This window comes from Desarmillaria tabescens (genome assembly GCF_030435595.1).
Source record: "Desarmillaria tabescens strain CCBAS 213 chromosome Unknown EV420scaffold_15, whole genome shotgun sequence".
Classification (NCBI taxonomy): Eukaryota; Fungi; Basidiomycota; class Agaricomycetes; order Agaricales; family Physalacriaceae; genus Desarmillaria; species Desarmillaria tabescens.
In genome coordinates, this window is record NW_026848314.1 from 195010 (window position 1) to 218420 (window position 23411).

The 23411-nt window shown below is 49.3% G+C and overlaps 13 protein-coding genes across 13 annotated transcripts; 6 read left to right on the forward strand and 7 right to left on the reverse strand.

The window, feature by feature from the left end:
* Positions 1–899: 899 nt before the first annotated feature.
* EV420DRAFT_1269519 (uncharacterized protein) lies at positions 900–1130 on the reverse strand (the record flags this gene model as incomplete). Its single annotated transcript, XM_060467509.1, has 1 exon — positions 900–1130. A coding segment is annotated over one exon (231 nt), but the record flags the coding sequence as incomplete, so codon positions are not given.
* A 65-nt stretch (positions 1131–1195) lies between these two features.
* On the forward strand, positions 1196–1476 carry EV420DRAFT_1538499 (uncharacterized protein). The gene has a single exon (XM_060473011.1). The coding sequence runs from the start codon at positions 1202–1204 to the stop codon at positions 1439–1441; it is 240 nt and encodes a 79-aa protein (XP_060331359.1). The 5' UTR covers positions 1196–1201; the 3' UTR covers positions 1442–1476.
* A 71-nt stretch (positions 1477–1547) lies between these two features.
* EV420DRAFT_304924 (uncharacterized protein) lies at positions 1548–2408 on the reverse strand. The gene is made up of 4 exons (XM_060481608.1): positions 2317–2408; positions 2187–2267; positions 2005–2130; positions 1548–1929 (listed from the first exon to the last, which is right to left on the reverse strand). Exons 2-4 carry the CDS (start codon positions 2241–2243, stop codon positions 1654–1656), a joined length of 459 nt encoding a protein of 152 aa, XP_060331360.1. The 5' UTR covers positions 2244–2267; positions 2317–2408; the 3' UTR covers positions 1548–1653.
* Positions 2409–3728: 1320 nt separating this feature from the next.
* Positions 3729–5047, forward strand: EV420DRAFT_1763588 (uncharacterized protein). The gene is made up of 4 exons (XM_060480746.1): positions 3729–3899; positions 3953–4137; positions 4187–4967; positions 5007–5047. The coding sequence occupies exons 1-3, from the start codon at positions 3801–3803 to the stop codon at positions 4665–4667; spliced, it is 765 nt and encodes a 254-aa protein (XP_060331361.1). The 5' UTR covers positions 3729–3800; the 3' UTR covers positions 4668–4967; positions 5007–5047.
* A 19-nt stretch (positions 5048–5066) lies between these two features.
* On the forward strand, positions 5067–6777 carry EV420DRAFT_305047 (uncharacterized protein). The gene is made up of 3 exons (XM_060481611.1): positions 5067–5185; positions 5241–6091; positions 6144–6777. The coding sequence occupies exons 2-3, from the start codon at positions 5248–5250 to the stop codon at positions 6665–6667; spliced, it is 1368 nt and encodes a 455-aa protein (XP_060331362.1). The 5' UTR covers positions 5067–5185; positions 5241–5247; the 3' UTR covers positions 6668–6777.
* Positions 6778–7283: 506 nt separating this feature from the next.
* Positions 7284–10263, forward strand: EV420DRAFT_305004 (armadillo-type protein). The gene is made up of 3 exons (XM_060481609.1): positions 7284–8914; positions 8963–9356; positions 9412–10263. Exons 1-3 carry the CDS (start codon positions 7457–7459, stop codon positions 9957–9959), a joined length of 2400 nt encoding a protein of 799 aa, XP_060331363.1. The 5' UTR covers positions 7284–7456; the 3' UTR covers positions 9960–10263.
* A 61-nt stretch (positions 10264–10324) lies between these two features.
* On the reverse strand, positions 10325–12111 carry EV420DRAFT_305017 (uncharacterized protein). The gene is made up of 6 exons (XM_060481610.1): positions 11961–12111; positions 11591–11905; positions 11351–11538; positions 10899–11299; positions 10716–10833; positions 10325–10658 (listed from the first exon to the last, which is right to left on the reverse strand). Exons 2-5 carry the CDS (start codon positions 11669–11671, stop codon positions 10748–10750), a joined length of 756 nt encoding a protein of 251 aa, XP_060331364.1. The 5' UTR covers positions 11672–11905; positions 11961–12111; the 3' UTR covers positions 10325–10658; positions 10716–10747.
* A 1538-nt stretch (positions 12112–13649) lies between these two features.
* EV420DRAFT_1538535 (uncharacterized protein) lies at positions 13650–14385 on the forward strand. The gene is made up of 3 exons (XM_060473012.1): positions 13650–13774; positions 13828–13914; positions 13970–14385. The coding sequence occupies exons 1-3, from the start codon at positions 13698–13700 to the stop codon at positions 14301–14303; spliced, it is 498 nt and encodes a 165-aa protein (XP_060331365.1). The 5' UTR covers positions 13650–13697; the 3' UTR covers positions 14304–14385.
* Positions 14386–14812: 427 nt separating this feature from the next.
* On the forward strand, positions 14813–15468 carry EV420DRAFT_1747521 (uncharacterized protein). The gene is made up of 3 exons (XM_060480200.1): positions 14813–14915; positions 14975–15061; positions 15118–15468. The coding sequence occupies exons 1-3, from the start codon at positions 14839–14841 to the stop codon at positions 15443–15445; spliced, it is 492 nt and encodes a 163-aa protein (XP_060331366.1). The 5' UTR covers positions 14813–14838; the 3' UTR covers positions 15446–15468.
* Positions 15469–15657: 189 nt separating this feature from the next.
* Positions 15658–17098, reverse strand: EV420DRAFT_305096 (uncharacterized protein). The gene is made up of 4 exons (XM_060481612.1): positions 16906–17098; positions 16815–16856; positions 16508–16761; positions 15658–16448 (listed from the first exon to the last, which is right to left on the reverse strand). The coding sequence occupies exons 1-4, from the start codon at positions 16988–16990 to the stop codon at positions 15870–15872; spliced, it is 960 nt and encodes a 319-aa protein (XP_060331367.1). The 5' UTR covers positions 16991–17098; the 3' UTR covers positions 15658–15869.
* Positions 17099–17578: 480 nt separating this feature from the next.
* On the reverse strand, positions 17579–19009 carry EV420DRAFT_1538552 (uncharacterized protein). Its single transcript, XM_060473013.1, has 3 exons — positions 18452–19009; positions 18212–18399; positions 17579–18164 (listed from the first exon to the last, which is right to left on the reverse strand). The coding sequence occupies exons 1-3, from the start codon at positions 18587–18589 to the stop codon at positions 17687–17689; spliced, it is 804 nt and encodes a 267-aa protein (XP_060331368.1). The 5' UTR covers positions 18590–19009; the 3' UTR covers positions 17579–17686.
* A 326-nt stretch (positions 19010–19335) lies between these two features.
* Positions 19336–20199, reverse strand: EV420DRAFT_1538556 (uncharacterized protein). The gene is made up of 4 exons (XM_060473014.1): positions 20030–20199; positions 19635–19978; positions 19533–19580; positions 19336–19482 (listed from the first exon to the last, which is right to left on the reverse strand). The coding sequence occupies exons 2-4, from the start codon at positions 19867–19869 to the stop codon at positions 19373–19375; spliced, it is 393 nt and encodes a 130-aa protein (XP_060331369.1). The 5' UTR covers positions 19870–19978; positions 20030–20199; the 3' UTR covers positions 19336–19372.
* Positions 20200–20358: 159 nt separating this feature from the next.
* Positions 20359–22776, reverse strand: EV420DRAFT_1642133 (armadillo-type protein; the record flags this gene model as incomplete). The annotated part of the gene is made up of 5 exons (XM_060477316.1): positions 20359–20897; positions 20949–21300; positions 21355–21438; positions 21487–22654; positions 22709–22776. The coding sequence occupies 5 exons, from the start codon at positions 22774–22776 to the stop codon at positions 20359–20361; spliced, it is 2211 nt and encodes a 736-aa protein (XP_060331370.1).
* Positions 22777–23411: the final 635 nt, after the last annotated feature.

The following is a 23411-nucleotide window of genomic DNA, read 5'->3' on the forward strand; positions in this document are numbered from 1 at the left end:
CCACGACGCAGGGTATAGGATTGCTGTGTTGATGGCGCTTAATACAGCTTCTCATGTTCTTGCTCCTTCTGCAGCGAAACCTAAATGATGAGGACGCACAGCAAGGCAGATTACGCGTCTGAGACGTACCTCGCCCTTTCTTCTCATTTCCACCGCCATATTACCTTTGCCGCCTTATTTGATGAGTCTTGGGAGCTCAGAGCCCAAACGTGGAACAATAACGATGAAGTAAAGGAAGATAATGTTGGTTAAGGAAAAGAAGATATTTGTAATTCCTTCCTTACGGCGATCACACAGCGCTAGTGTAACACTGTAAGCGAGGCAATTGCCGGCTTCAATTTCGGGGAGATCTTACCATCTATCTACCCTGCAAGCCAATTCATCGCAAGATCGATTTCTGTCCATATCCTGAGCAGCGGCTGATTCGCGAGTTCATCTTCAACACAAGTGTCCGCCGCGGTGCCGGCGCCCAGGGCCTTGCTGGGAACGGAAACTGCCGCAGATCTTTACCTGTTGAATCAAAATTGGTGGTGTCAACTGCATGATATCTTTTTTTTTGTGGCTTCATACACCCTACTCAGCAGGAGCTTTCCGACTAGCAGAATGGGGCGTCAAGGACGCTGTATTCAGCCCGTTAATGAAGCGAGGTTTGTAGCCTCGCGAGTGAGAATCATAAGCATAATATATGACATGTGGTAGGTTATTCCTTGGTGGGAGGTGTCTCATAAAGCGCTGACCATACGAGGTAAATGCCCTTTATGCACATCCTTCCGCGCGTCCTCGAACAAGTCTCATGTGGGACTCGATCAAGCAAGCTCCGGTGGCGGCCTGAGAACCTTTTGGTATCACACCATCATTGTTCACTTAACAATACCCACTAAAACCCCGTTTTCCCTTGTCTAGTCCTCGGGGAGGGAGCTTTCTTTCAGAAGCGTGCCCTGCCATGTCTTCAGAACAAGGGATTTCTGTATCGCCTTCCTCTTGAATTTCTTTTGATCTGATGGTATGCTGTCTAGTTTCATACGACGATTTATCGCGTGTGTCCATCTTTGTTCTATTTCGCGCGCCGTATAGTGTGGTTTATCATTTATAACACGGTCATTTCGGATCTTCCAGACAAGACGCGCCGACCGATATTAAAATTCAGTGGAACCTTTCTGTTCCTCGCTTGGTCTGGCTTCTATGCATGTTTGGCGGCTGAATGCCACATGACATGATAATGCCCTTTGTAATAGTTCAGTCAGTCTTGGTTTTCTGTTTCCATAGCTGTTGGGCAAGCTCCCATATTTCCTTCTGGCCCGGAGCATCACACCTGGTGAGTATATGGTCTATGTTCTCCTCAGTGCCGCACGTCTGGCACTCAACTCTATCTTCGCAGCTGTTGATGTGTCTCCAGTGTTGCCCCGGCCCCCACCGCATATTCATCGACACCGCGCAGTAACATCCACATGGAGAATCGGGCTGATCTATTGAAGTCTTTTCATCAGATAGAGGTCGACAATTGCTCTCTTGTAATCTCGGCTTTGCACTGTTCTCCAGCGGTGGCTAGGGCCAACATTACGTTTTCGTTAGTGTCCCTTCTATCAAGTTTGTCCTGGTACGTATCCGCTTGCATTTTGATATTTCCGATTATTCTGTAGGCTGTGGCCTGTGTCACGGCCGCCAGCTTCGCTCCTTGCATCTTGATTTCTGGGGGTCTGCATGATATCTCGAAGATTCCGGACGGCTGGGTATGTCCATGGTAAAGATGGCTCCGATTGCTGCGGAACCTGCAAACGATAAAAGGCCCAACATGGCGGCAATAAAGACGCAAACACAGACGCAGTTCGTAGGCGTGCCTGTGTGAGAATTTATCTGATACGAGACTGCCGACAAGGGAAGAGCGCCGTCGCGGGAGAAAACACAGGTTTGTTGGGAAGCTGAAATGAGCTACGATCATCGTCAAGTTGAACAATGGCATGATTGTCAACAACCGGATCACTGGAAGCAACCATGGATACATACGAGGTCCATTGACGCTATACTTATACCTAAAGAACAGATGAAAGTGATCCTAATTAATTCTTTATGAAGTCTTACAAATTCATGATTATGAATACTCAGAACGCGATAGTGCCCCTGGTCCCCAGACTATTGAAGAGAAGTTAAATGCATCTGGGGAGTCATGATGAACTTGTTGTACTCACGGTTGCCATCGGCTGTCCTATGGGACTAGCAAAGATGGATACTAGATCTGTACCCATGCTTTAGACCAAACATGTTAACAGCTGTAATGTCTAGTAAGTAGGATGAATTCAGAACAGAAGATGATCTAACCGAAACTAAGAATGCATCCAAGACCAGTGGCGCTCATGATTGCGAACGGTACGGCAGTACGTGCATTCTTTGCTTCTTCATATATATGCATGGGAGCATCAAAGCCACCTGGACGTGCTCTTAAGACTAACACGTTCATTAAGAAGAAACGACAGTTACCTATTGCCCAAAGGGGGGCCAAGAAGCTCATGAAGAACGCAAATCCGTTGGGATGTCTGGAAATACAAAAGACGTCAGCCCACCGAAGACATAATGTCAATAGGGACGAAGAAACTCACGATTTTCAAGGTGACCGAATGCATATTTTGCGTCGTTCTTGAATTCTATGGGTGTAGCCGCTGGAATAGCGATAACAACGGCAAAGGCCGCCCTAGAAAGACTTCATGAGAAGGAAATCTTCACCGAAAGAGAAGAGAGCTGACGCCATGTTAAACAAGACGTGAAGAGCTATAGCCTAGCTATGTCCTTTATTGCGAGACTAGCCATCACTTGAAGTTCCCAAACCCATAGCCACCTATTCTATAGTGTACGCGGCGTCAATCAGAGCATTGGACGCGGTTTGGTCTCCAGGGATTGCGACGTCATGCGTAGTGGAAGGGATATGTATATACGAGGCAAGCGGTAAAGTGTACGTACGTTGCTTCGATTGTCTAGGCTTGAAAACTCCCCTCCTCCTGGCGGTCGACGCGCTTGATGTAGTCAAAGTGACCTCGTCTACGGAAGACACACACGCGATGTCAGGCATATAGTATACGCACCTTGGTGTGCCGTCTTTCTCTTAAAGAGAATTTTCATCCCTACATACGCCTTCCTGTTCCACATCAATCCTATCCACTAATCGTCTCGATTCGACGACTTTACTTCAGAACAGTACGCAGTTTCATACTTGATGATTTATCGCAACTGAGTTCAAGCATACCTTCAGTACTACAGCTGGGAGAACAATAAATTAAACGCCTACATTTTGTATTGTAGCGAGTCGCAGTCAAACACTGTACACAAAGAACTTCAAGAGAAGAAAGAGTTGAACCAACTAGCACGGACAGATCACGCGTATTTTTGATGCCTACATCGCCATTGCGACAAGAAATGCCGGAGAGTAATTCATTGATTTACTAACACTGGTTTGCTTTATCGGAATTCACCGGGACGACAAGTTGACACCTCGCTGTACATGTTCTGCCTTTTTCTTGCTGATATTTGATCCCCCTGATTGTCTGAGGCTCCAGCTAAGGATGGCTTCGTGCTCGAATGTCGTTCGAGCCGCAGATCTAATTGGGGCACCGCATGTGACGATGATGCTCATCACCGGGCGCCTGGAGGTGCACCCCATTAGAGGAAGTGTTGGTGCCAGAAACTGGTCATGTGTTGTGACCACCAGAAATACACTGTACAGCCCTCTTGTGGGATCATAGAACCAGTATTCAATTGGGTACGGCTCATATAATGTGCAGTATTGGCGCTTGCTCGACAAATTCGTCGCCATGCCCTACGCATCCCTCGATGAGCCATCAGATCCAATACCAATATCACCGTCGCCCAGTCGCAGCCAGGACTATTACTGGGAGAACATCGTTCTACAAGTAACTCTGTTTTGAGACATTGATGATAGAGATTTCATTCATGAGGACTGTAGGTCGAAGACATCCTTTTCCGAGTACCAAAGCACCATTTGGTCGGAAAATCAGAGGCGTTTGATTCGATGCTATCTCTCCCTCAAGGTGGCAGTGAACCCGAGGGTGTCACCGACGATAGGCCCATCCAGCTAGCGGGTATCAAGAAAATAGATTTCGAACGACTGCTTCAGGTTCTTCATCCAATGTAAGGACCCAATCTTCGAGTGCAAGGCATCCTGACCAAAGTGCAACAGAGATACCGCGAAACAGCCTGAGTTATCTGTAAACGGCTGGGTGTCCGTTCTCGCACTTTCCAGCTTATGGCGGATGACTGTGAGGAAAACTGCCATCGAACGTTTGACGAGCAGTTTATCGGAGATATCTCCCGCGGATAGGATCGTTCTTGGGAGAAAATATTCGGTCGGGCAATGGATTTCTTCCGGATGTGAGGAACTTGCAACTCGTGTAGAAGTGGTGTCCCTCGAAGAGGGGGAAAAGGTCGGCTTGAGCACAGCACTGAGGCTTGAACACATACGAGAGTCAAATTTCACGGATGGTAATCAACAACAAACCCAAGGTTCAACCTACTGCAGTTATTGTGGTTGTTACTGCCGTTGTATCGGGAATTATCCGTCACGACCACCATTCAACTCGCATGTGGTGAAGGAGAAGGTGGGGAGACTTTTCGAAGCCGAGTTGAAAGACGTCGAAGCAGAAGGGGCCGGGTTTGGGTGATTATGCATCAGAGATGATATCGTTACGTTTTGTGCAATGAAGTCCTCTTGCATGTTGATTGCTTCGATTTAGCGCATAATGAACCATGCAACCGTAAGGTGCCTGTTAGCGAGTTTCATCGTGCAACCACGTCGGCTGGTTGGCGATAAGGTACGAGAGTGCGAATTTAATAAGCAGGCGGTGATTTGGTTCCACAAGGTCTTATGTAATGGAAGGATGTTTCGGTTGAGAGTACAGTCAGAGAGACGTGGAGCATCTGTCCGAGTTTAGGATAAAAGCATTCAACAATACCGTCAGAAATGATGACGACTCACCAAAATTGGTGGAGAACGAAAGCCTGGAATCACGGGCCGAAAAGCTGACAGGATTGATGACTCTCACGCCATCAACGCGTCCCCACCTAAACCACCATCGTCTTTAGTGTCCATAGGTGCCCACACGCTTCCCTGCGTCTTACTGACCAGAACTTCTGGAATTTCACTACACACTGGGCGAAGTGCTTGTGTTTATCTTCTTGGGTGAGCTTGCCTACTCAAGTGTTCCTCTGCTTCCAGGTCTCATGTTTGGCAAAAGTACTTTCATGACACCCATTCCTCCAGAACTTGTGTTGGAAGTCCTGACATACATATGCGGGTGCCGCGATGATCTTAGGGCATGCTGTCTTGTCTGTCGTGCTTGGCGTCAGCTTGCCCAACCCTTTGTCTTTTCCGAATTATCACTATCTCTCGAATCCCATTGCCTCCCTTGGAACCGAAAATTTGCCATATATCCTCACCTCGCCCAGTATGTCACTCGCCTGAACATATGGGGCGGAAACTGGGGGAAAATAGATTCTGCATCGTTTGTCGAAGTCCAACCTCCACTTCTCGAAGGCCCTGCGATATTGAAGCTCGTACGCCAGCTTCCAAATATCAAGTATCTGAAAATCTATGATTTTTTCTTACCAAGCGAGAGGGAGATAGAGATTCTATGTCATTTTACACGGCTGGAGTGGCTGGAAATGCACGACGTGATTTTCAGCCAACCAACGGATCTGTTGGATCTCATGTCGCAATCGGTCAACCTGAGGGGCCTCCATATCACGGATATGGAGGTAAGAAGTCCTACCGGAGAACCGATTGGTCCTTCACTTCATAATCACGTCGACGCCGTTCCGAAACGGCTAAGGAATCTGAAGCTCCCAGACCCCACTGAAAGCCCGTATATCGTCTCTTGGCTTTTGGGAGGAGCCTTTGATCTTGGTGATCTCATCGACCTCACCTTATCTTGGGCATCATTCCAGACAAAACGCGATCTTATGGGACCTCAATCTTTTTCCTACATCGATTCTTTTGTCAATTCGGTCGGTGCAGGGATCAAACGTCTACGGCTCAATATTGAAACATGGGAGCATACCTCGGAAGTGCACGTCAATTATATGCTAGGTGAGCGTATTGATTCTTTTGCACAATCGCCTTGTGCTCAATATGCATGCAGAACACTTCATCTCGAAGAGAGCGTTGAGCAGCTTTATAGCGCTTGATACCCTGGATATCCACTCCATAAATCGTTATATCAACAATGATGCAGGTTGTTTAGTTGACATCGAACGTCTTCTCCACCACGTCACGCTCCCAAACCTTCGAAAAATATGCATCACGACGCGGTTCACCCTGAACACTGCCGACGATCTCCCATCCTACAAAGAGCTTCCTTTCTGGGCTAGTCTCGATAGACTTCTCGCCAGCTCACAGTTTCCGTCTCTTCAACAACTCCTGTTGTTCATCGAGGTGAAAAATATCCATTGGGATGCCCACAAATTCGGGCTGAGGTTCGAAGACTCTGATTCCGATGATGAAGATTCTCTCAGTGTTGTTATCCCTCCGCTGGTTACCAGACATCCGTGGCCAGAGCATCCCCCGACAGTGGACGATGTTGCCGCCATGATCACAGAGCAAATGCCGACATTGGCGTCTCAGGGATGTTTGCTGTTTCGCCCTGCTAAGATGGGCCGATTCTAATGTATCGAAGAGGTGCATTTAGAAGAAGCGCTTCTACTCGATTCTATCAGATTGTCTTCTTTGATGTGATATCCATAAACGGTCTGTACACTTGAAGGGCCAATTCTTGATGCCGGTAACTTTCAATGATTTCTCCCATGGTCCCTACGTTATTCTATGATGTGATAAGGACAAAGCAGGCAAGGCCGTTAACACGGGGCAAGGATAGGCGCCGTCGCCTATGCTCGAGGCAGTTCATCGATTCTCTCTTGAACATGAACATGCAAGACAAGAAACTCGAACAAGCTTTACCGACCGATGCATGTGGTGCCGTATCGGACTCGTCTCATCCTCCTTCCACAACTATGCCTCCTCCAATGGCTTGGCAACCCAATTACTATGTGAGCGCAGCGTATTAGCGTCCTGTCATGGTCTTCATATCTTTTTTTCAGTATATGGGTGACCAGCCATACGCGTATCCCTGGTATGCAATGCCGCAGCAACATCAGACGCCGCCCCAACAACCTCACCATCATTCCCCCCCTCCTGATGGGGATGACCCTCCCCATAGTGGGATACCCATTTCTCCTCGCAATCATCCTCTGCCTCTTCAAGGACCTGGAACTCCAACTCCCGCACAGACAGTACCGGCTACCAATCCTCTTCATCTCCCGCCCACTATGCTACACCGCAAAGGCAACGTTCCTGCACCCCATCCTTCCGCCCTTGCTACTGCTCGTATCGTCGATGACTTGGGTCGCATTCCTTATCCCGAAGGAATCAAGAGTCCTAGAATTGAGCTCAACATAAATGCTAAGGGTGGTAAATTCATGTGGGCTAATGTTATTTATCGCTTACAAGTACCTGTACCGACCTATTGATATCAGATACGACCGGGAATTCCTTCTGCAATTCATGTCGATATGCAAGGAGAAGCCCGAATCACTTCCTGCTCTCGATGCTATCGGTCTTGAACCTTCGGACCAGAGTTCGTACCCTATGAGTCGTGGTGGATCTGGGCCACATCGTCAGAACTCTGGACCTATACCACCTCAGCGTCAGAACTCCACTGGTCTCGGATTCAACCCAGGATCTTCCTTTGGCAAAGGAGGTTCCAGTGCCCCATTCAGCATGGGCATGGGAAACTTTGGGACTATCGGCGGGTCCAAGCTCAACAGCGACGACCGATTCAACATGTCCAACAACATGCGTGCTGCATTTGCCAGTGGTGCAACTCCTATGCCATTTGGCCGACCTACCCAAATGCAAAGAACGGCAAGCCAAGGTGGCCCGGGTGGTGCACCCATGGGCAGCAACCGAATCCGGAGCAAACGCGGCGAGAAACGCAACGACAGCAACGGAGTATCAGTCGACGCCGGATCTGAACACGGGATTGGTGGTCACGGATCTGCAGGAGCTCTCGCCCAATCGATACTTGAATCCGTTACCCCATCGCAGCAGAGCGCCAATCGTTGGCATAGGCGCATGCTCAGTTCAAACAATTCGGACTCTCCTGATGTTGTTGACCGCAAGGTCAAGGATCTTCTGAACAAGCTCACAATGGAGAATTTTGACTCCATTTCTGATCAGATCATTGCATGGGCGAACAAGTCCGAGAAGGAAAAAGACGGCCGCACTCTCGTTCAAGTCATTCGGCTTGTCTTTGAGGGAGCCGCTGATGAAGCTACATCCGAGGTGTATGCCCGTCTCTGTCGGAAAACGATGGAGCAAATCAGTGCAAAGGTCCAGGATGATGGTATCAAGAATTCTGAGGGGAAACCCATTGTTGGCGGTCAGTTGTTCCGGAAATATCTTCTTAACAGGTGCCAGGAAGATTTCGAGCGAGGTTGGGTGGCAAAAGAAGCTACTGCTGCAGCCGCAGCTTCCAAGGCTATCGAGGATCAAGCTGCCAAGGCCGCCGCCGAGAAGAAGGGCGACGGCGAGGAGGAGATCGCACTCTATTCTGAAGAGTATTACGCCGCGCAGAAAGCGAAACGACAAGGTCTCGGTTTGATCAAATTCATCGGTGAATTGTTCAAGCTGCAGATGTTGACGGAGCGTATCATGCACGAGTGTGTCAAGAAGCTGCTTGGGAATGTTGAGAATCCCGAAGAAGAGGAGATTGAGTCCCTCTGCAAGCTTTTGACTACTGTTGGGCAGTTGTTGGATACATCGAAGGCCCGGGCTCATATGGATGTTTACTTTTCGCGCATGAAGGAGCTTACGAAGAGCCCTAATGTCAGCTCGCGTATGCAATTCATGTTACAAGTAAGTTTCATTATGTTTACGATTGCTTTTCTGACTAGCCGTGATTAGGATGTTCTCGAGCTGCGTGAGCGGAAATGGATCAGCCGTAATGCTGTTGCCGCGAAGGCGAAAGCCGCTCAAGCGCAGGAATCATATCAACGTCAAATGTCAATGTCTCGCGGTGGATCCCGACGGGGTGGAGAACGAGGCGAAATTCCCCAAGTTGGTCCCGACGGTTGGGCAGTTGCTGGCGGTAACTCTGCTCCACGGCCGCAGCCCAAGGCTGGCGATCTGTCCAAGTTTGGTCAGATCAGTAGCAAGGGCGCTCCTCTCACCTTTGGTCCTCAGAGCAGCATCTACGCTGGAAAGAAAGACAAGCGAGAGTCTGTCCAGCGAACTAATTCTTCTTCGAACATGTTCTCCATGCTTAATAACGATTCCACCCCAGAAGCCACGCCCAAAGGTAAAGACTTCCCTCCTTGCCAGAGCTGTCGATCTGACTTTCTTTGATTTACTAGAAATGGTTCAACGAAAACGACTTATCCTTGCACCTTGGTCGAAGCCAGTCGAGGGCCAGGAGAATGCACCGACAACTGCAGAGTCCGAGGGTAGCTCAGGCGAAGAAGTTACCGCCGAACCTGAGCCTGTCGAGATGAGCGACAAAGATGCCAAGAAGAAGATCGAAGAAGACATCAAGGAGTTCAGCGCTGTTCGGAATCTCGATGAAGCGGAAGTTTACTTTACACAACTTCCTGCTAAACACCATCCTCTCTTGGTTGAAAAGCTGATTTCATTTGCTGTCGAGTCGAAAGAAGCAGACGCACAGTTGGTGTCCCAGCTCTTCTCCCGTGCCTCGACCAAGAACCTGTGTACAATTGCTGATTTCGAGAGCGGGTTTGCTGCAGTGGTCGAGTTCCTGGATGACATTGCGATTGATGCACCGATGGCGTTCAAGCTGATGGCAACCATGATGAAAGGCCCGGCCTTTGATGATGAGCAACGGACGCGCTTAGCTTCAAAGACGGACAGTGCCAAACTTCTTGGGCTTTTATCTCAGACTCGCTGATTTCATCTTGCATCTCGTACGTACTGTATCCGTTATCTTAGTTTTGCATTTTACGCTTAAAAAGTTGTGGTAAGGACCGGTCTATAAAAGCATTCGTCTGCAGCTTACAGAATGGTCATTATCTTATCCATGGAAAGTCCTTGATAATTATTCTCTTCGATCCATTCCGCCCTCTTTGCTTCGAGAACTGCCCGTACAGTGATGGGATGAAAAGGAGATTGCTCGACGGGGATAATGTCAGCTATTGCTAGACTCTGGTGCAGTGGATTGGACAACACACGAGAAAGAATAGGTCACCGCCAGAGAGATGGTACTCGTCATAATGTCTGAGGGCAACGCGGAAGGAAGAAAGGCTTCTGAGAACTCGAGACAGTGCTTTTGAAACTATCTACACATGTATGACACATGTCTTTCGGCAATGCGAATATCTCGCGGTGATTGTAGAATATGATAGAAACGTTGATATATGTGACGTCGAAAATGTTACGCGTAGATACAAAAAATGACAACAAGTGAAAACCATACTACCAAGACCCAGGCGGACGCAGTGAAGGTTCAGAAACGCGAATGACAAGGTTCACCACACTCCAACTGTCGATCCCGTACCCTAACCCTTCCTCCCTCTCGAGCTCGACAAAAGACGCTTCACCCGTACCGTGAGCTTTTTTCTAAGAGTCTGAGAACCCACAGACAACGCGTCTGTCAGTATTAATTCAGGAAAGCAGGAAAAAGCCCAACACAACAATACAAACTCACCATCATCATCTCTCGGCGTAAGCAACGGACGATCAAGGTCGCCCACCACCGAACCCGCCGTTCGCAAGTCCATTTGTCTTCCTCGCCGGCGAGGAGCCTTGAGGATCGGTATTCGATCCTGTGGGGCACGCCGAAATGAGTAAGTAAAAGTACGACAGAACACGTTGATGATCACCCATCCACCTGATGCACGTTTCGTATTGCTTCCCCACACCTCGTCGATGACTTTCATTACGTTCGTGAGGTCGACGCCGTTCGGCAGGGGGCTCTTCAGCCCGTCGAGAGAAGAGGAGCGGAGGCGCTCGCGGGCGTGGAAGATCCGGACGACAGTCTCAACGCCTAAGCGCACTGACTCTTCTGTGGTGAGAGGTTCGTCGCGGGAACAGAGTCTGGCGTAGAATGGTGCCAAGACGGTGGGATCGACGTTGTAATCCTGGTACAGGACGATGCGGTCCACCAAGTTGATAGTCTTGCACTCGAGTTCTCTAATAGCGAGAGCCTTGACTTCGGGGAATGACCATAAGCAGGACGTGTGGAGAATGGCGACCCAGACGTCTGTAGAGGCGTCGTATAGAGAATGCCTCCTGATCAGAGAATAAACCTCCTTCTCGGAACTGACGGAGCGTAGGACTCACGGATTATAGAACACCCAAAGAAAGTGGGCGAAATTTTCCGCCGTAATGTCGTCTAGTCTGAACGCAGTACTGGGGGAGGTCCCTTCAGGCTCCTTGCCCGGCGCCGTCGGGCTACTGAACATTGAGCGAAACTTGGATGACTCTCTCTCAAAGAAGTATCGGTGGACCCTAAACATGGATTCTTCGACCTAGGTAGGCTTTAGTGAGTACGCGTACACCCTTTTGATAGCTAAAACTCACCAAGAAATACACATCTCCTCCTTTTATATAGTACTGTTCATGCCTTTTGATTCCTGCGAGTTTAGACGATGATCCAGACATTGGGGCAGCGATACAAAGGGACGGAGGGGAAGTACGAGATAAAGGATAATCACTCGACCCTCTGATGGTTTATATATACCCTCGTGAGTAGGCGCCTCGAGTCTCCTCCTGATGCATCGTGTCGTTGTCGCCTCAACTGTAGGCGAGCATGCTCATAGGCGGAAGCTTAGATTGCCTTGTCCTCGCGGTTTACGATACACGTCATCCCCCCACACGTTGCGTACGCGTGTATCCCTGCAGGAATCAATGGATATTGAAAACAGGTATCAGATGCCTAACGCAGACTTACCAGTTTGCTAGTCAGCATTGCGCATGACCGAGGGTACCAAGCTAATTAGATCTGATACTAGGCAGTGCTGCCCTCGAGGTTCTGAGCCAAAAGAAGCGTGTTGTCTCTTCCGGTATTGATCCTCAGGCAAGCCTGACCGACGGAGCGTCTGTGGAAGTCTAATGTGCTGCCTCGAGGTGGTCCGCTATCAATCAAAACGGAAAACGGAGTGTGAAGAGTCGAAAGTCCTATGTAGTCGGCTGCACGGATCCAGGAAGGCGATGCATCGCTAGAACGTCTCTGTGGCCGTCAACGATTCAGCTCGCGTCTTGGACGCAGAAGACAGATCACCGATAATCGATGGTGCCATTGTCTGAGTCCACGCTATTGTTGTCCTGGGCGCTTAACCAAGGTTCTCGGACTTCTGAAGTCGAAGCTAAAGAGAATAAGCGCGAATGGAAAGGTAAATTAGGCATCTAAGATGTACCTTGATCGTTCTTCCATTCCCCTCTTAGGACTTCATATTACTCCAGTTTCTTGTTCGATGGGTCTTGGCCGGAAAACGTGGAACGAAAACAAAGAGCTCGGTTGATGCATTGATTTGCATTGATGATGGTCACAGAAGAGAAAATTATTTGCAATTTAATTTTCCTCCCAACGACGATCTGCCAACTCATCACAGGTTCGATTCCCGTTCATATCCGGAGTGCAGCGGCCACATTTCGCATAGATTATTACGGGCGACACATTCGCATCGACGTACGGACAACAACGTTCTATGACTACAGATGACGGTTCAGCTTGAACTTGGTCGCTTATGCAGACCGTTGTCGAATGCAGGTTCGTAGGTACGTCTATGCTCTTCATTCCAGTTACGGTGCCAGACTTGAACGTAACATTTGAGCAAGCCTTTCTCACTGTCCCAAAGGCGTGTCTTGCTTAAATTTATAGCTTATGCCGCACCAGCCTGAGTCCCCTGTTTCGCGATGACCTGCTAACGCCGTCACGACTTGTTACCAGTACGGATGTCAGTATCGTTGCTATTGGTGGTCGGTCTTTATGAGAGGTTGACTAGATAATTATTGAGCATGTTGCGTCCATCAACCGGCACCCTGGTACGAGCTCGAATCTTTCCCAGCCACTTGACGGACCTTCCTCGCAGCGCCGCCAGACCTCAGAAACGGATTCTTCTTTTAGTGCATGGTCTATACCTCGTTTTCTGTGTCCTGGCTCCCCTAGCGTACCAGTCTTCAAGGTCCTTTCTTGCCATGCCACGCGCTTTTCGCCGCGGACGAAAGGGTACTATCTCGAGGACCTCCCACGAAGATTTTTGGAAAGATTCATTTAATGGAGCGAGCACCTGCCAGCCTGACAAATGTGTATCTTATACGTCAATCACTTGCATTTATAATGGCTTTCCCTACGCGTAATTACGAATCATCGTTGAACGATAAGCGGTGCCAATTCAAGGTATGCGATAATTAATATCACCTCCTCTTCCTTAATCATTGTTAGTCAAACCACATCAATAGACTCATTGGAAACCAGTGTTGATGCGAAGGACCTTGTGCTCCCAATAACTCTTATTACACGCGTCGAACTCATGATCAGTGCGACCACAGAGCTGTGTAAGGATCACGTCTATCATGACTCGACGCGTTCAGTAATTATAGTATTACAAATTACTAGTAAATATATCGTCTGTAACAACACCGTCAAACAAAGCCCTACTTCTTCACCTCATACCCCTTTGTCGTCATGCCAGCAGAACCACTGAATGACCAACAAACCGAGTATCTGGAAAGCCAGTTGACTTTATGGCGCCGTCTCGGAATGCAAGCCTCCTTTATCCCACCCTCCTCTCCACATCTGACCCTACCTAATGCAGGGACCGACCACCAAAACGACAGAGCCTGATCGTTAGCATACGCGTCTCCGAGCTCGGACGCGAAGTATCATCTCAAGAAGTCGGACGGTACGCACCCATCGCACCCGGTCCATCCTGCCGTCCTAGTACTCACCCCACCCAGCTGGTTCTCCAACCGCGTCAAAGACGACCGCGGCCAGCCCCGCCAAACCAAGAAAACACCCGAACAGCTCGCCGTGCTCGAAGCATCCTTTGAAATGGATTGCACGCCCTCTGTCCAGGAGCAGATCTGGCTTATACAGGAGACGGGGCTCACGCGTAGGCAGATCGTCTCGTGGTTTGATTATCAGCGGAAAAAGCTTGAGGATGAGCCTGGTGTTTATGTTGAGAGGTATTATCCTACGGATGAGGAGGTGAAGGATATGGCAGCCCGTGCTAATCAAGCGGCGGCACAGTGGAGAGAGTACCGAAAGGCTGGTGGGAAGGGCGCAGAGTGATCTCCTGGTTCGAATTTTTTTTAAATCTGCAGTTCTGCCTTGTCAGTGAAACGTATCTAGGATACCATTATGGCATAATTACAATCTTGACAGCTACTGTCCTTCAGGCTTCTAAGTATTATGGTCACTAGAGTTTTGGAGACGGCTCGTCCCCTTCATCAAAAATTGACCGTACGAAAAGGCAGAGAGTATCTAAGAGAGTATCTAATTCCAAGGCGATGAGTGCAGGGCATAACATCGTACGCGGAAGAAACACGGATACTTAGTGGCTGGGCCTATTTAGGGAGTAAGTATCGATGGTATGAAAAGAGTGCCAGAACAGCTGACGAGCAAGCCGCCGTTGAATAGTGAATTTGAATTGAAGCGCTTCGCGTCGCTACGCAGGAACCAGCACCGCGAGTCGCGCGACGCGTATTTATGACGCGTCCGCGTCAAATCACATGTATATCACGTGCATCAAGATAGAAATTTACCATCGACAAATATTAAAGCCCTTGGCTCTACCCTCCATCTGCTTTGTTTTCCCACGTCCGAAATGCCAGCAGAACCGCTCAACGAACGTCAAGTCGCTTTCCTTGAACGCCAGTTAAACTGGTGCCGCATGCTTGGAATGCAAGTCCCCTATTTAATCTTTACCTGCTTCGAGAAGTTCGAATCTAACTGGGGCTCAGGGAACGACCTCCGAAACGAGATAGCATCATGATTAGCATGCAAGTCTCCGACCTCGGACGCGTGGTATCGTCCCAAGAAGTCGGACGGTGCGTATCTCGTATCATACCAGTCATTCTTATTCCAACCCATACTGGCACTACAGATGGTTTTCCAACCGCGCCAAAGACGCAAGCGGTAAACCCCGCCAATCCAAGAAGACACCCGCCCAGCTCGCCGCTCTCAGAGCCTCGTTCGCGGTGGACTGTACGCCGTCAGTCGAAGAGCAGATCCGGCTCATTGAAGAGACAGGGTTGACTCGTAGGCAAATCGTCGCGTGGTTCTCTTATCAGCGTAGAAAGCTGGAGGATGAATACGGTACTTACCAAGAATGCCCAGCGGACCAGGAGACGTTCACTTTGGGATCTCATGCTCATCAGGCGGCGGCACAGTGGAGAGAATATCGAGCAGCTGGTGGACAGGGCGCAGATTGAGCACAGTCGGTGATGATTTCAGGTCTCAATTGTTGGCTGTAAAGAAGTCTGAGTCTGCGCAGAGGAGAAATGTGATGCCTATCATAACATAGAACAAATTTTTATATCCACGGTTTACTTTATGATTATATCTGCTACATATACTGTCCTACTCTAGATATGAATAATTATATCCTAGTGGAGATGCTAACCGGCCAAGGTCATTTGAAATGAGACTATCCGTAATAGTCGGCTAACGTCCTGCAGCGAGACGCTAGCATTCACTTTTATACAAAGTGAAATCCCGACTTGCACAGGCTTGAGATTAAGCTGCGAGAGAAAGTATGCCGCCTTCGGAAGTCCTCTGTCTCTCCATTCCGTCCATACGGGACGGGACGGAGGCGGCAATATAGCATCAGATCAGAGATAAACCTCCAGATTTTCTCTAGCCCGCCGAACGCCGCCGAACAAGTTTCTGCCCACAGGACGAGCAGGATTCACAAACTGCCTCCTCCATAGCGGTCACAGTACACACACTGGACTCAAAATGCAGCGAAGACGACGTCTCCTTCGTCTGCCACGATTCGTCCGACCTTGCTTGCCCCAAAGCAACCCTTACGACAATAAGAGTCGGCGCGATACCCGCAACAGTATCCAACAGCGCCTTGGGATAAAACCCACCAACATCATCCGTAGCAAGGAACCCAATAAAAACAACAAGCGCCAACGCGTACATCACGGCGCTCTCCACGACCACCTCGATGACGCTCCAGTACTGCTCCCGGTGTGCGAGTATCCGGAAGATGATGAGCGCGGTACAGTACACCATCGTAGCAAGCGACATGGAATAAAAGATGACTCCCCACTTGACGGCGGGGCCCCAGATAGCGCCATCGGAGGAGTATTTATCCGTAGCGTTGTGATATATGAAAAGGCCGTCAAAGGCCGTCCCGCTGACGGTTAGGAGTATCGGCAGGACGACCATAGGCCACCGACGACCCCAGACGACCCAGCAGCGCCAGGTCTAGGTGTCGCTATCGTCAGAAATATAGTTCATGAGTTAGAATAATGTCCCCCACCCACCAAGATAGAGTCTGCGACGAGGATGTTCGCTCCTGTTGCGGCCCCCGAGATTGCCCACAGGGTCGTGTCATCCGCATTGCCAAACGTGTAGAATAAGGTGCCGGTCTGCATGTCTCTCTGCGAGAAGACAAGTGGAGGTCGCATCCAGGACCATCGTATTCCGAGGTTGAGTGTAGTGAAGAGGTACATGAGCACAACTGGGATCAACATCATGCTTGTGTGGCTCTTCGGTACGCGGATGGTAGGGTTGACGACTGCCATCGGAGTCAGTAATTGAGGGGGTCATTGAGGTTTGTTCATGCCGTACAGATGTACCAGAGTGTCACTCCGAAAAGAGCTGTGTACATTCCTAGCAGCTCGTTCAGTACTGAATGCATTTACTTAGTTGATGTACTCACCATGTACCAAAGCCTCGAGAGCCAATCCATTCAGGTATGCCGTCAGAGTCTCGACGACGACCTTCTCATCGTCTGCCGAGGCCATCGCAGAGGTGGTAGAGGAACGAGAAGGAAGAGAAGAACAGAGGCTTCATCCGACAAATGAAGCCACGTGGGTCTGTCCGAGCAACATAGCGGATAATATATCGCGACTGGTTCCGTCCAGACCTACACTGCCATGTGCGACTAACGCCAATGGGTTGCGGTTCCTTCTCATCGTCTTCCCAAGCCTGTTTCGCTGAGAGCAACACTCAGTACTTCTTCATCGCTCTACGACCGCTTGGGCTGTCTCGTTCACTGGATGCTTACCGCAAGTATTGACTGGAAGGATGAAGAGCTGTCAGGAATAATCTGCACGGTACGTGGTTAAAAAGCTCACCCAAAAATCCATATGGTTTGTCTTCCTGAACTATTCTCCTTCTGTACATGGTGGCGCGGACTGACTGACCATGGTGCGCTTCTGGAAATACAGAATATCCGGTTTCTCGAATTTTTCCTTCGCTATATGGACTAGTCGCTCTCCCTAAGCAAGGAGGGTATTCCATGCGGGTTACAGACATGGGTCATGGACAAGATACGGCTGTCTGTAAGCTGCCGATGGAATTCTAGCGGCGATTCATAATTTATACTTCGGCCTCCGATCTCCTGCTGCACGTTGGTTGCCTTTCTCGCAATACCTACTTGTGAAATCATGGAAATCATGGTGAAGTCTTGTTTGGGACTACGTTATATACAGCTACCTTCAAGACTTTCTACCACCTCGCCTTCCTGTGCCTCCCCTGAAATTGAGTTTGCGAGCACGTGGCTCAAAAATCTCCGACTCGAACGACCAAGTCGACTCCTCATGGCGGAACACGCTCGCCGCTGCAGTACGGACTTGGTTTTCGTCAAAAGTGCACGAATAACCTCGCGACGCCATCAACTTGTCCCGCACCCACTGGATGCGCAGCGCCGTTTCCCAGCCAATAAGCATTGCTTGCCGCTCAGAAACCCCTCCATCTTGGTTAACCAGAGTGACGATTCCGGACCTCACTAATGCTGGGATGTCGTGAGTTCTTCCCAAGGTGATCCTTTCCACTGCCTCGACCTCTTCACGACGTTCCATGATATGAGAGATAGCGCTGGTGCGTATCTCTGACATCACCCACATCGTGGAGAGCTTCAAGATTGAGATCCATTCTTCTAACGACCTTTTTTGTTTCGAGGCATGTAGAACGTCCCTACACATGCGTGAGATCAAACAACAGTCGAGTAGCGACAACCATACAGAGGGTACATGAAATTTAACAGTCGTTCGAAGTCAGTTTTGCTGACGCCTTGTAAGTGAATAGGTTTGTCATCGGTATTGCCTTCGACGGCGTCAGCGTCCGCCTGGGGCAAGGTGAACATGGCTCCGAATGTCTCTGAATGCTTGATAAACTGGTATCTTGGCGCACGGAATAGTTCATCTTCGACCTTCACCTCTTCTTGTCAGTGCCTAATTTGAACAGTGAAAAAACACGCTCACTAAGAATGTACTATTCTCCCAGTAAAAGTCCTTGTTTCTGAACCTCAACACCTCCTTTGGCTTCTCCTCTATGTCAAATGCGATATCGCTCCCTGGCGAAGTGGGTCGAGAAAACTCTTGGGCATTCTCGTCCTGCATGTTCAAGTGAGAAAGGCTTATCGATGAGCTACCTCGTGCGCAGATGACGGCGCCTATTCTTGCCCCGTGTCAACAGCCTTGCTTGCTTCGCTCTTATCAAATCATAGAATATCGTAGGGTCCATGGGACAAATCATGATATGTTCCCGGCATCAAGACCTGTCCGTTTATGGATATCACAATCAACATAGACAGAATCGAGTAGAAGCGCGTCTTCTAAGTGCACCTCCCCGATACATTAGAATCGGCCTGTCTTAGCAGGGCGAAACAACAAACATCCCCGAGACGCCAATGTCGGCATTTACTCTGTGATCATAGCGGCGACATTGTCCACTGTCGGGGGATGCTCTGGCCACGGATGTCTGGTAACCAGCGGCGGAATGACAATACTAGGAGCATCTTCGTCATTGGAATCGGAGTCTTCGAACCTTAGCCCGAATTTGTGGGCATCTCAACGAATGCTTTCTTGATGAGCAACAAGAGCTTTTGAAGAGACGGAAACTGTAAGCTGGCGAGAATTCCATCAAGACCAGCCCAGACAGGAAGCTCTTTGTAGGATGGGAGATGGTCGGCGGTGTCTAGAGTGAACCGCGTTTTAATGCATATTTTCCGAAGGTTTGGGAACGTGGCGTGGTGAAGAAGACGTTCGATGTGAACTAGATGCCCGACATCATTGTTGAGATAATGGTTTATTGAGTGGATGTTCAAGATTTCTAGCGCTGTAAAGCTACCTCGAGAATCGAGAAGAAATGTTCAGTGTGCATATTGAACACAAGACGATTATCTAAGACCATTGTATTCCGAGGTTGAGCGCGGCGAAGAGGTACATGAGCACAACTGGGATCGGCATCGTGTTTGTGTGACTTTTCGGTTGGCGGATGGTGGGGTTGATGACTGCCATCGGAGTCAGTAATTGAGGGGGTTGAGGTTTGTTCATGTCGTACAGATGTACCAACTTGAAAGCGTTACTCCAACAAGAGCCGTATACGTTCCTGCAGCAACTTAGTCAATACTCAAAACATTTACTATTTCTTCAATGGGCTCACCATGTACCAAAGCGTCGAGGGCCAGTCCGTTCAGGTGTGTCATCAGCGTCTGTCGAGGCCATCGCGGAGGTGGAGGAACGAGAAGGAAGAGAAGAGGCTTCATCCGACAAATGCAGCCACGTGGGTATGTCCACTGTCCGAGCAACATATCGGATAATATATCGCAAGTGGTTCCATCCAGACTTACACTGCCATGTAGGACAAATGCCAATGAGTTGCCGTCCTTTCTCATCATCACCTCGGGTCTATTCTACTGAGAACAAAACATAGAACCCCTTCATCGCTCTATGCCCCCCTGGCTGTTTGTTCAAGTGCTCGTCGCAAGTTCTGGCTAGAGAATTGACCTGGAATGAAGAGCCGTCAGAAATAATCTGCGTATGTTGCGAAAAGCGCACCCAAAAATGCATATAAGTTTCGTCTTCTTGAACCATTCTCCTTCTGTACATGGTGGCGCGGATTGGAACAAAGCACTTCTAGAAATAAGGAATATCCCGTTTCTTGAATTCGCCCTTCGTAGTACGGGCTGGTACTTCTCTCGAAGCAAGGAGGGCGGAATGGATTGAAGAAAACAATTATCAAGGACTTTCCATGGATAAGATAATGACCATTCTGCAAGCTGCCGAGGGATGCTATCATAACCCAGTCCCTACCGCAACTCTTTGAGTGTAAAGTGAAAACCCGAGATAATGAATACGGTACAAGATGCAAGGCGAAATCATCGAGTCTAAGATAGAAGTCCAAGAAGTTTGGCACTGTCCGTCTTCAAAGCTAAGCGTGTCCGTTGCTCATCATCAAAGACCGGCCCTTTCATCATGGTTGCCATCAGCTTGAATGCCATCGGCACATCAATCGCAATGTCATCCAGGAACTCGAGCGCGACGCCAAATCCCCTCTCGAAATCAACAATTGTACACAGGTTCTTGGTCGAGGCACGGGAAAAGAGCTGGGACACCAGCTGTGCGTCTGCGTCTGTCGACTCGACAGCAAACGAGATCAGCTTATCAACCAGGAGAGGGTGGTGTTTGGCAGGAAGCTGTGTGAAGTAAACTTCCGCTTCATCGAGATTCCGAACAGCGCTAAACTCCTTGATGTCTTCTTCGATCTTCTTCTTGGCGTCTTTCTCGCTCATCTCGACAGGCTCAGGTTCGGCGGTAACTTCTTCGTCTGAGCTACCTTCGGACTCTGCAGTCGCCGGTGCATTCTCCTGGCCCTCGACTGGTTTCGGCCGAGGCGCAAGGATAAGTCGTTTCCGTTGAACCATTTCTAGTAAATCGAAGTTAGATCGACAGCTCTGGCAAGGAGGGAAATTTTTACCTTTGGGCGTAGCTTCGGAAGTAGAATCGTTATTAAGCATAGAGAACATGTTCGAAGAAGAATTTGTTCGTTGGACAGACTCTCGCTTGTCTTTCTTTCCGGCGTAGATGCTACTCTGAGGACCAAAGGTGAGAGGCGCGCCTTTGCTGCTGATCTGACCAAACTTGGACAGATCGCCAGCCTTGGGCTGCGGCCGTGGAACAGAGTTACCGCCAGCAACTGCCCAACCATCGGGACCAACTTGGGGAATTTCGCCTCGTTCTCCACCCCGTCGGGATCCACCACAACTTGAAGACATTGACATTTGACGTTGATATGCTTCCTTCTCCTGAGCGGCTTTCTCCCTTGCGGCCTTTGAAATGTGATCAGATGGCGATGCCCAGACCGAGGGTGAAAAGACACTTACTGCTTCGTGTATCTGAGCGATTGTAGTAGGCGCGGCAACAGCATTACGGCTGACCCATTTCCGCTCACGCAGCTCGAGAACATCCTACTCACGGCTAGTCAGAAGAGGAATTGCCTACATTGTGAAACTTACCTGTAACATACTCTGCATACGCAAGCTAACATTGGGATTCTTTGTAAGCCCCTTCATGCGCGAAAAGTAAACGTCTATATGGGCGCGGGCCTTCGATGTATCCAACAATTGCCCGACAGTGGTCAAAAGCGTGCAGAGGGACTCAATCTCCTCTTCCTTGGGATTTTCAGCATTTCCAAGTAGCTTCTTGATACACTCGTGCATGATGCGCTCCGTCAACATCTGCAGTTTGAACAATTCACCGATGAATTTGATCAAACCGAGACCTTGTCGTTTCGCTTTCTGCGCGGCGTAATACTCTTCAGAATAGAGTGCGATCTCCTCCTCGCCGTCGCCCTTCTCGGCGGCGGCCTTGGCAGCTTGATCCTCGACAGCCTTGGCAGTTGCTGCAGCAACAGTAACTTCTTTCGCCACCCAACCTCGCTCGAAATCTTCCTGACATCTGTTAAGAAGATATTTCCGGAACAACTGACCGCCAGCAATGGGTTTCCCTTCGGAATTCTTGATGCCATCATCCTGGACCTTTGCACTGACTTGCTCCATCATTTTCCGACAGAGGCGAGCATACATCTCGGTACATGCAGCGTCATCGATAGCTTTCTCAAAGACGAGCCGAATGACCTGAATGAGAATTCGACCGTCTTTTTCCTTCTCGGACTTGTTCGCCCATGCGATGATCTGATCGGAAATGGGGTCGAATTTCTTCATTGTGAGTTGGTTCAGAAGAGCTTTGACCTTACGGTCAACGAAATAGGGAGAGTCCAGACTGAGCACGCTCTTGCCCGAACGAGTGGCGCTCTGCTTCAATGGAGCAACAGGTTTAACAGATCCTTGACCACCCGTGCCATACCCATGTTGAGACCCAGGGCCGGTCGGCACTCTGTCGCTGTCGTTGCGTTTCTCGCCGTATTTGCTCCAGGTTCGGTTGCTGCTCCCCGAACCGCCTTGACTTGCCGCGGGCGGGAGACGAGGAGGATGTGCGGCTGGGACTACGTGAGTCTGAGTCGGGGATCCGGATCCTTGAAGAGGCAGTGGGTGGTTGCGAGGAGAAACAGGAATATCATTATGGGGAGAGCCGTCCCCACCAGGAGTGGGCGAATGATGCTGAGGTTTTTGGGGTTTCTGGGACACTGTATCGGGGAGATGTGTATGGCTGGTTGCCCATATCCTGAAAGGAAGAAATTATGAACACCCTGATAGGACGCTAGAGCGCTGCACTGACCTGGTAATTGGACTTTTGCATTGGAAGCATATTTGCAGGAGGAGGATGAGGCGTGTCAGATGCGGCATCGCATCCATCAGTCGGTAGCGAAGCGGGTGGCGGATAAATTTGTTCAGCTTTCTCGTCTTGCATGTTCAACGTTCAAGTTCAAGAAAGAATCGATAAACTGCCTCGTGCGTAGGCGACGGCGCTTAATCTTGCCTCACGTCAACTGCCGTGCTTGCTTCGGCTTTATCAGATATCATAGAATAGCATAGGGTCCATGGATGATGGGAGAATTCATTGAATGTTACCTGCATTACTCAAGACTTCTTCATCGCTCTGCTTGCCGCAAGTATTAACTGGAGGGAATGAAAAGCCATCAGAATCTGCAAAGTACGTGGCTAAAAAGCTCACTCAATAATTGTCAAAAATTCATATAGTTCGTCGTCTTGAACTAACCTCCTTCTGTACATGGTAGCGCGTCTCGAATTTGACATCGCTGTATGGGCCGGTAGCTCTCCCGAAGCGAGGAGGGTGGAGTGGAATGAAGAAAATGAATTGTCAAAGACATTCCATCCAGACTGCAGACGTGGGTCGTGGATGGCCGTTAACGACTAATCTGTAAGCTGCCGATGGATGCTATCACGAAATTTTGGCGGCGATTCATAGGGTTCAAATGACGTTGTAGCCGTTTGTAAAACTATGGAAACATTGGGTTCTA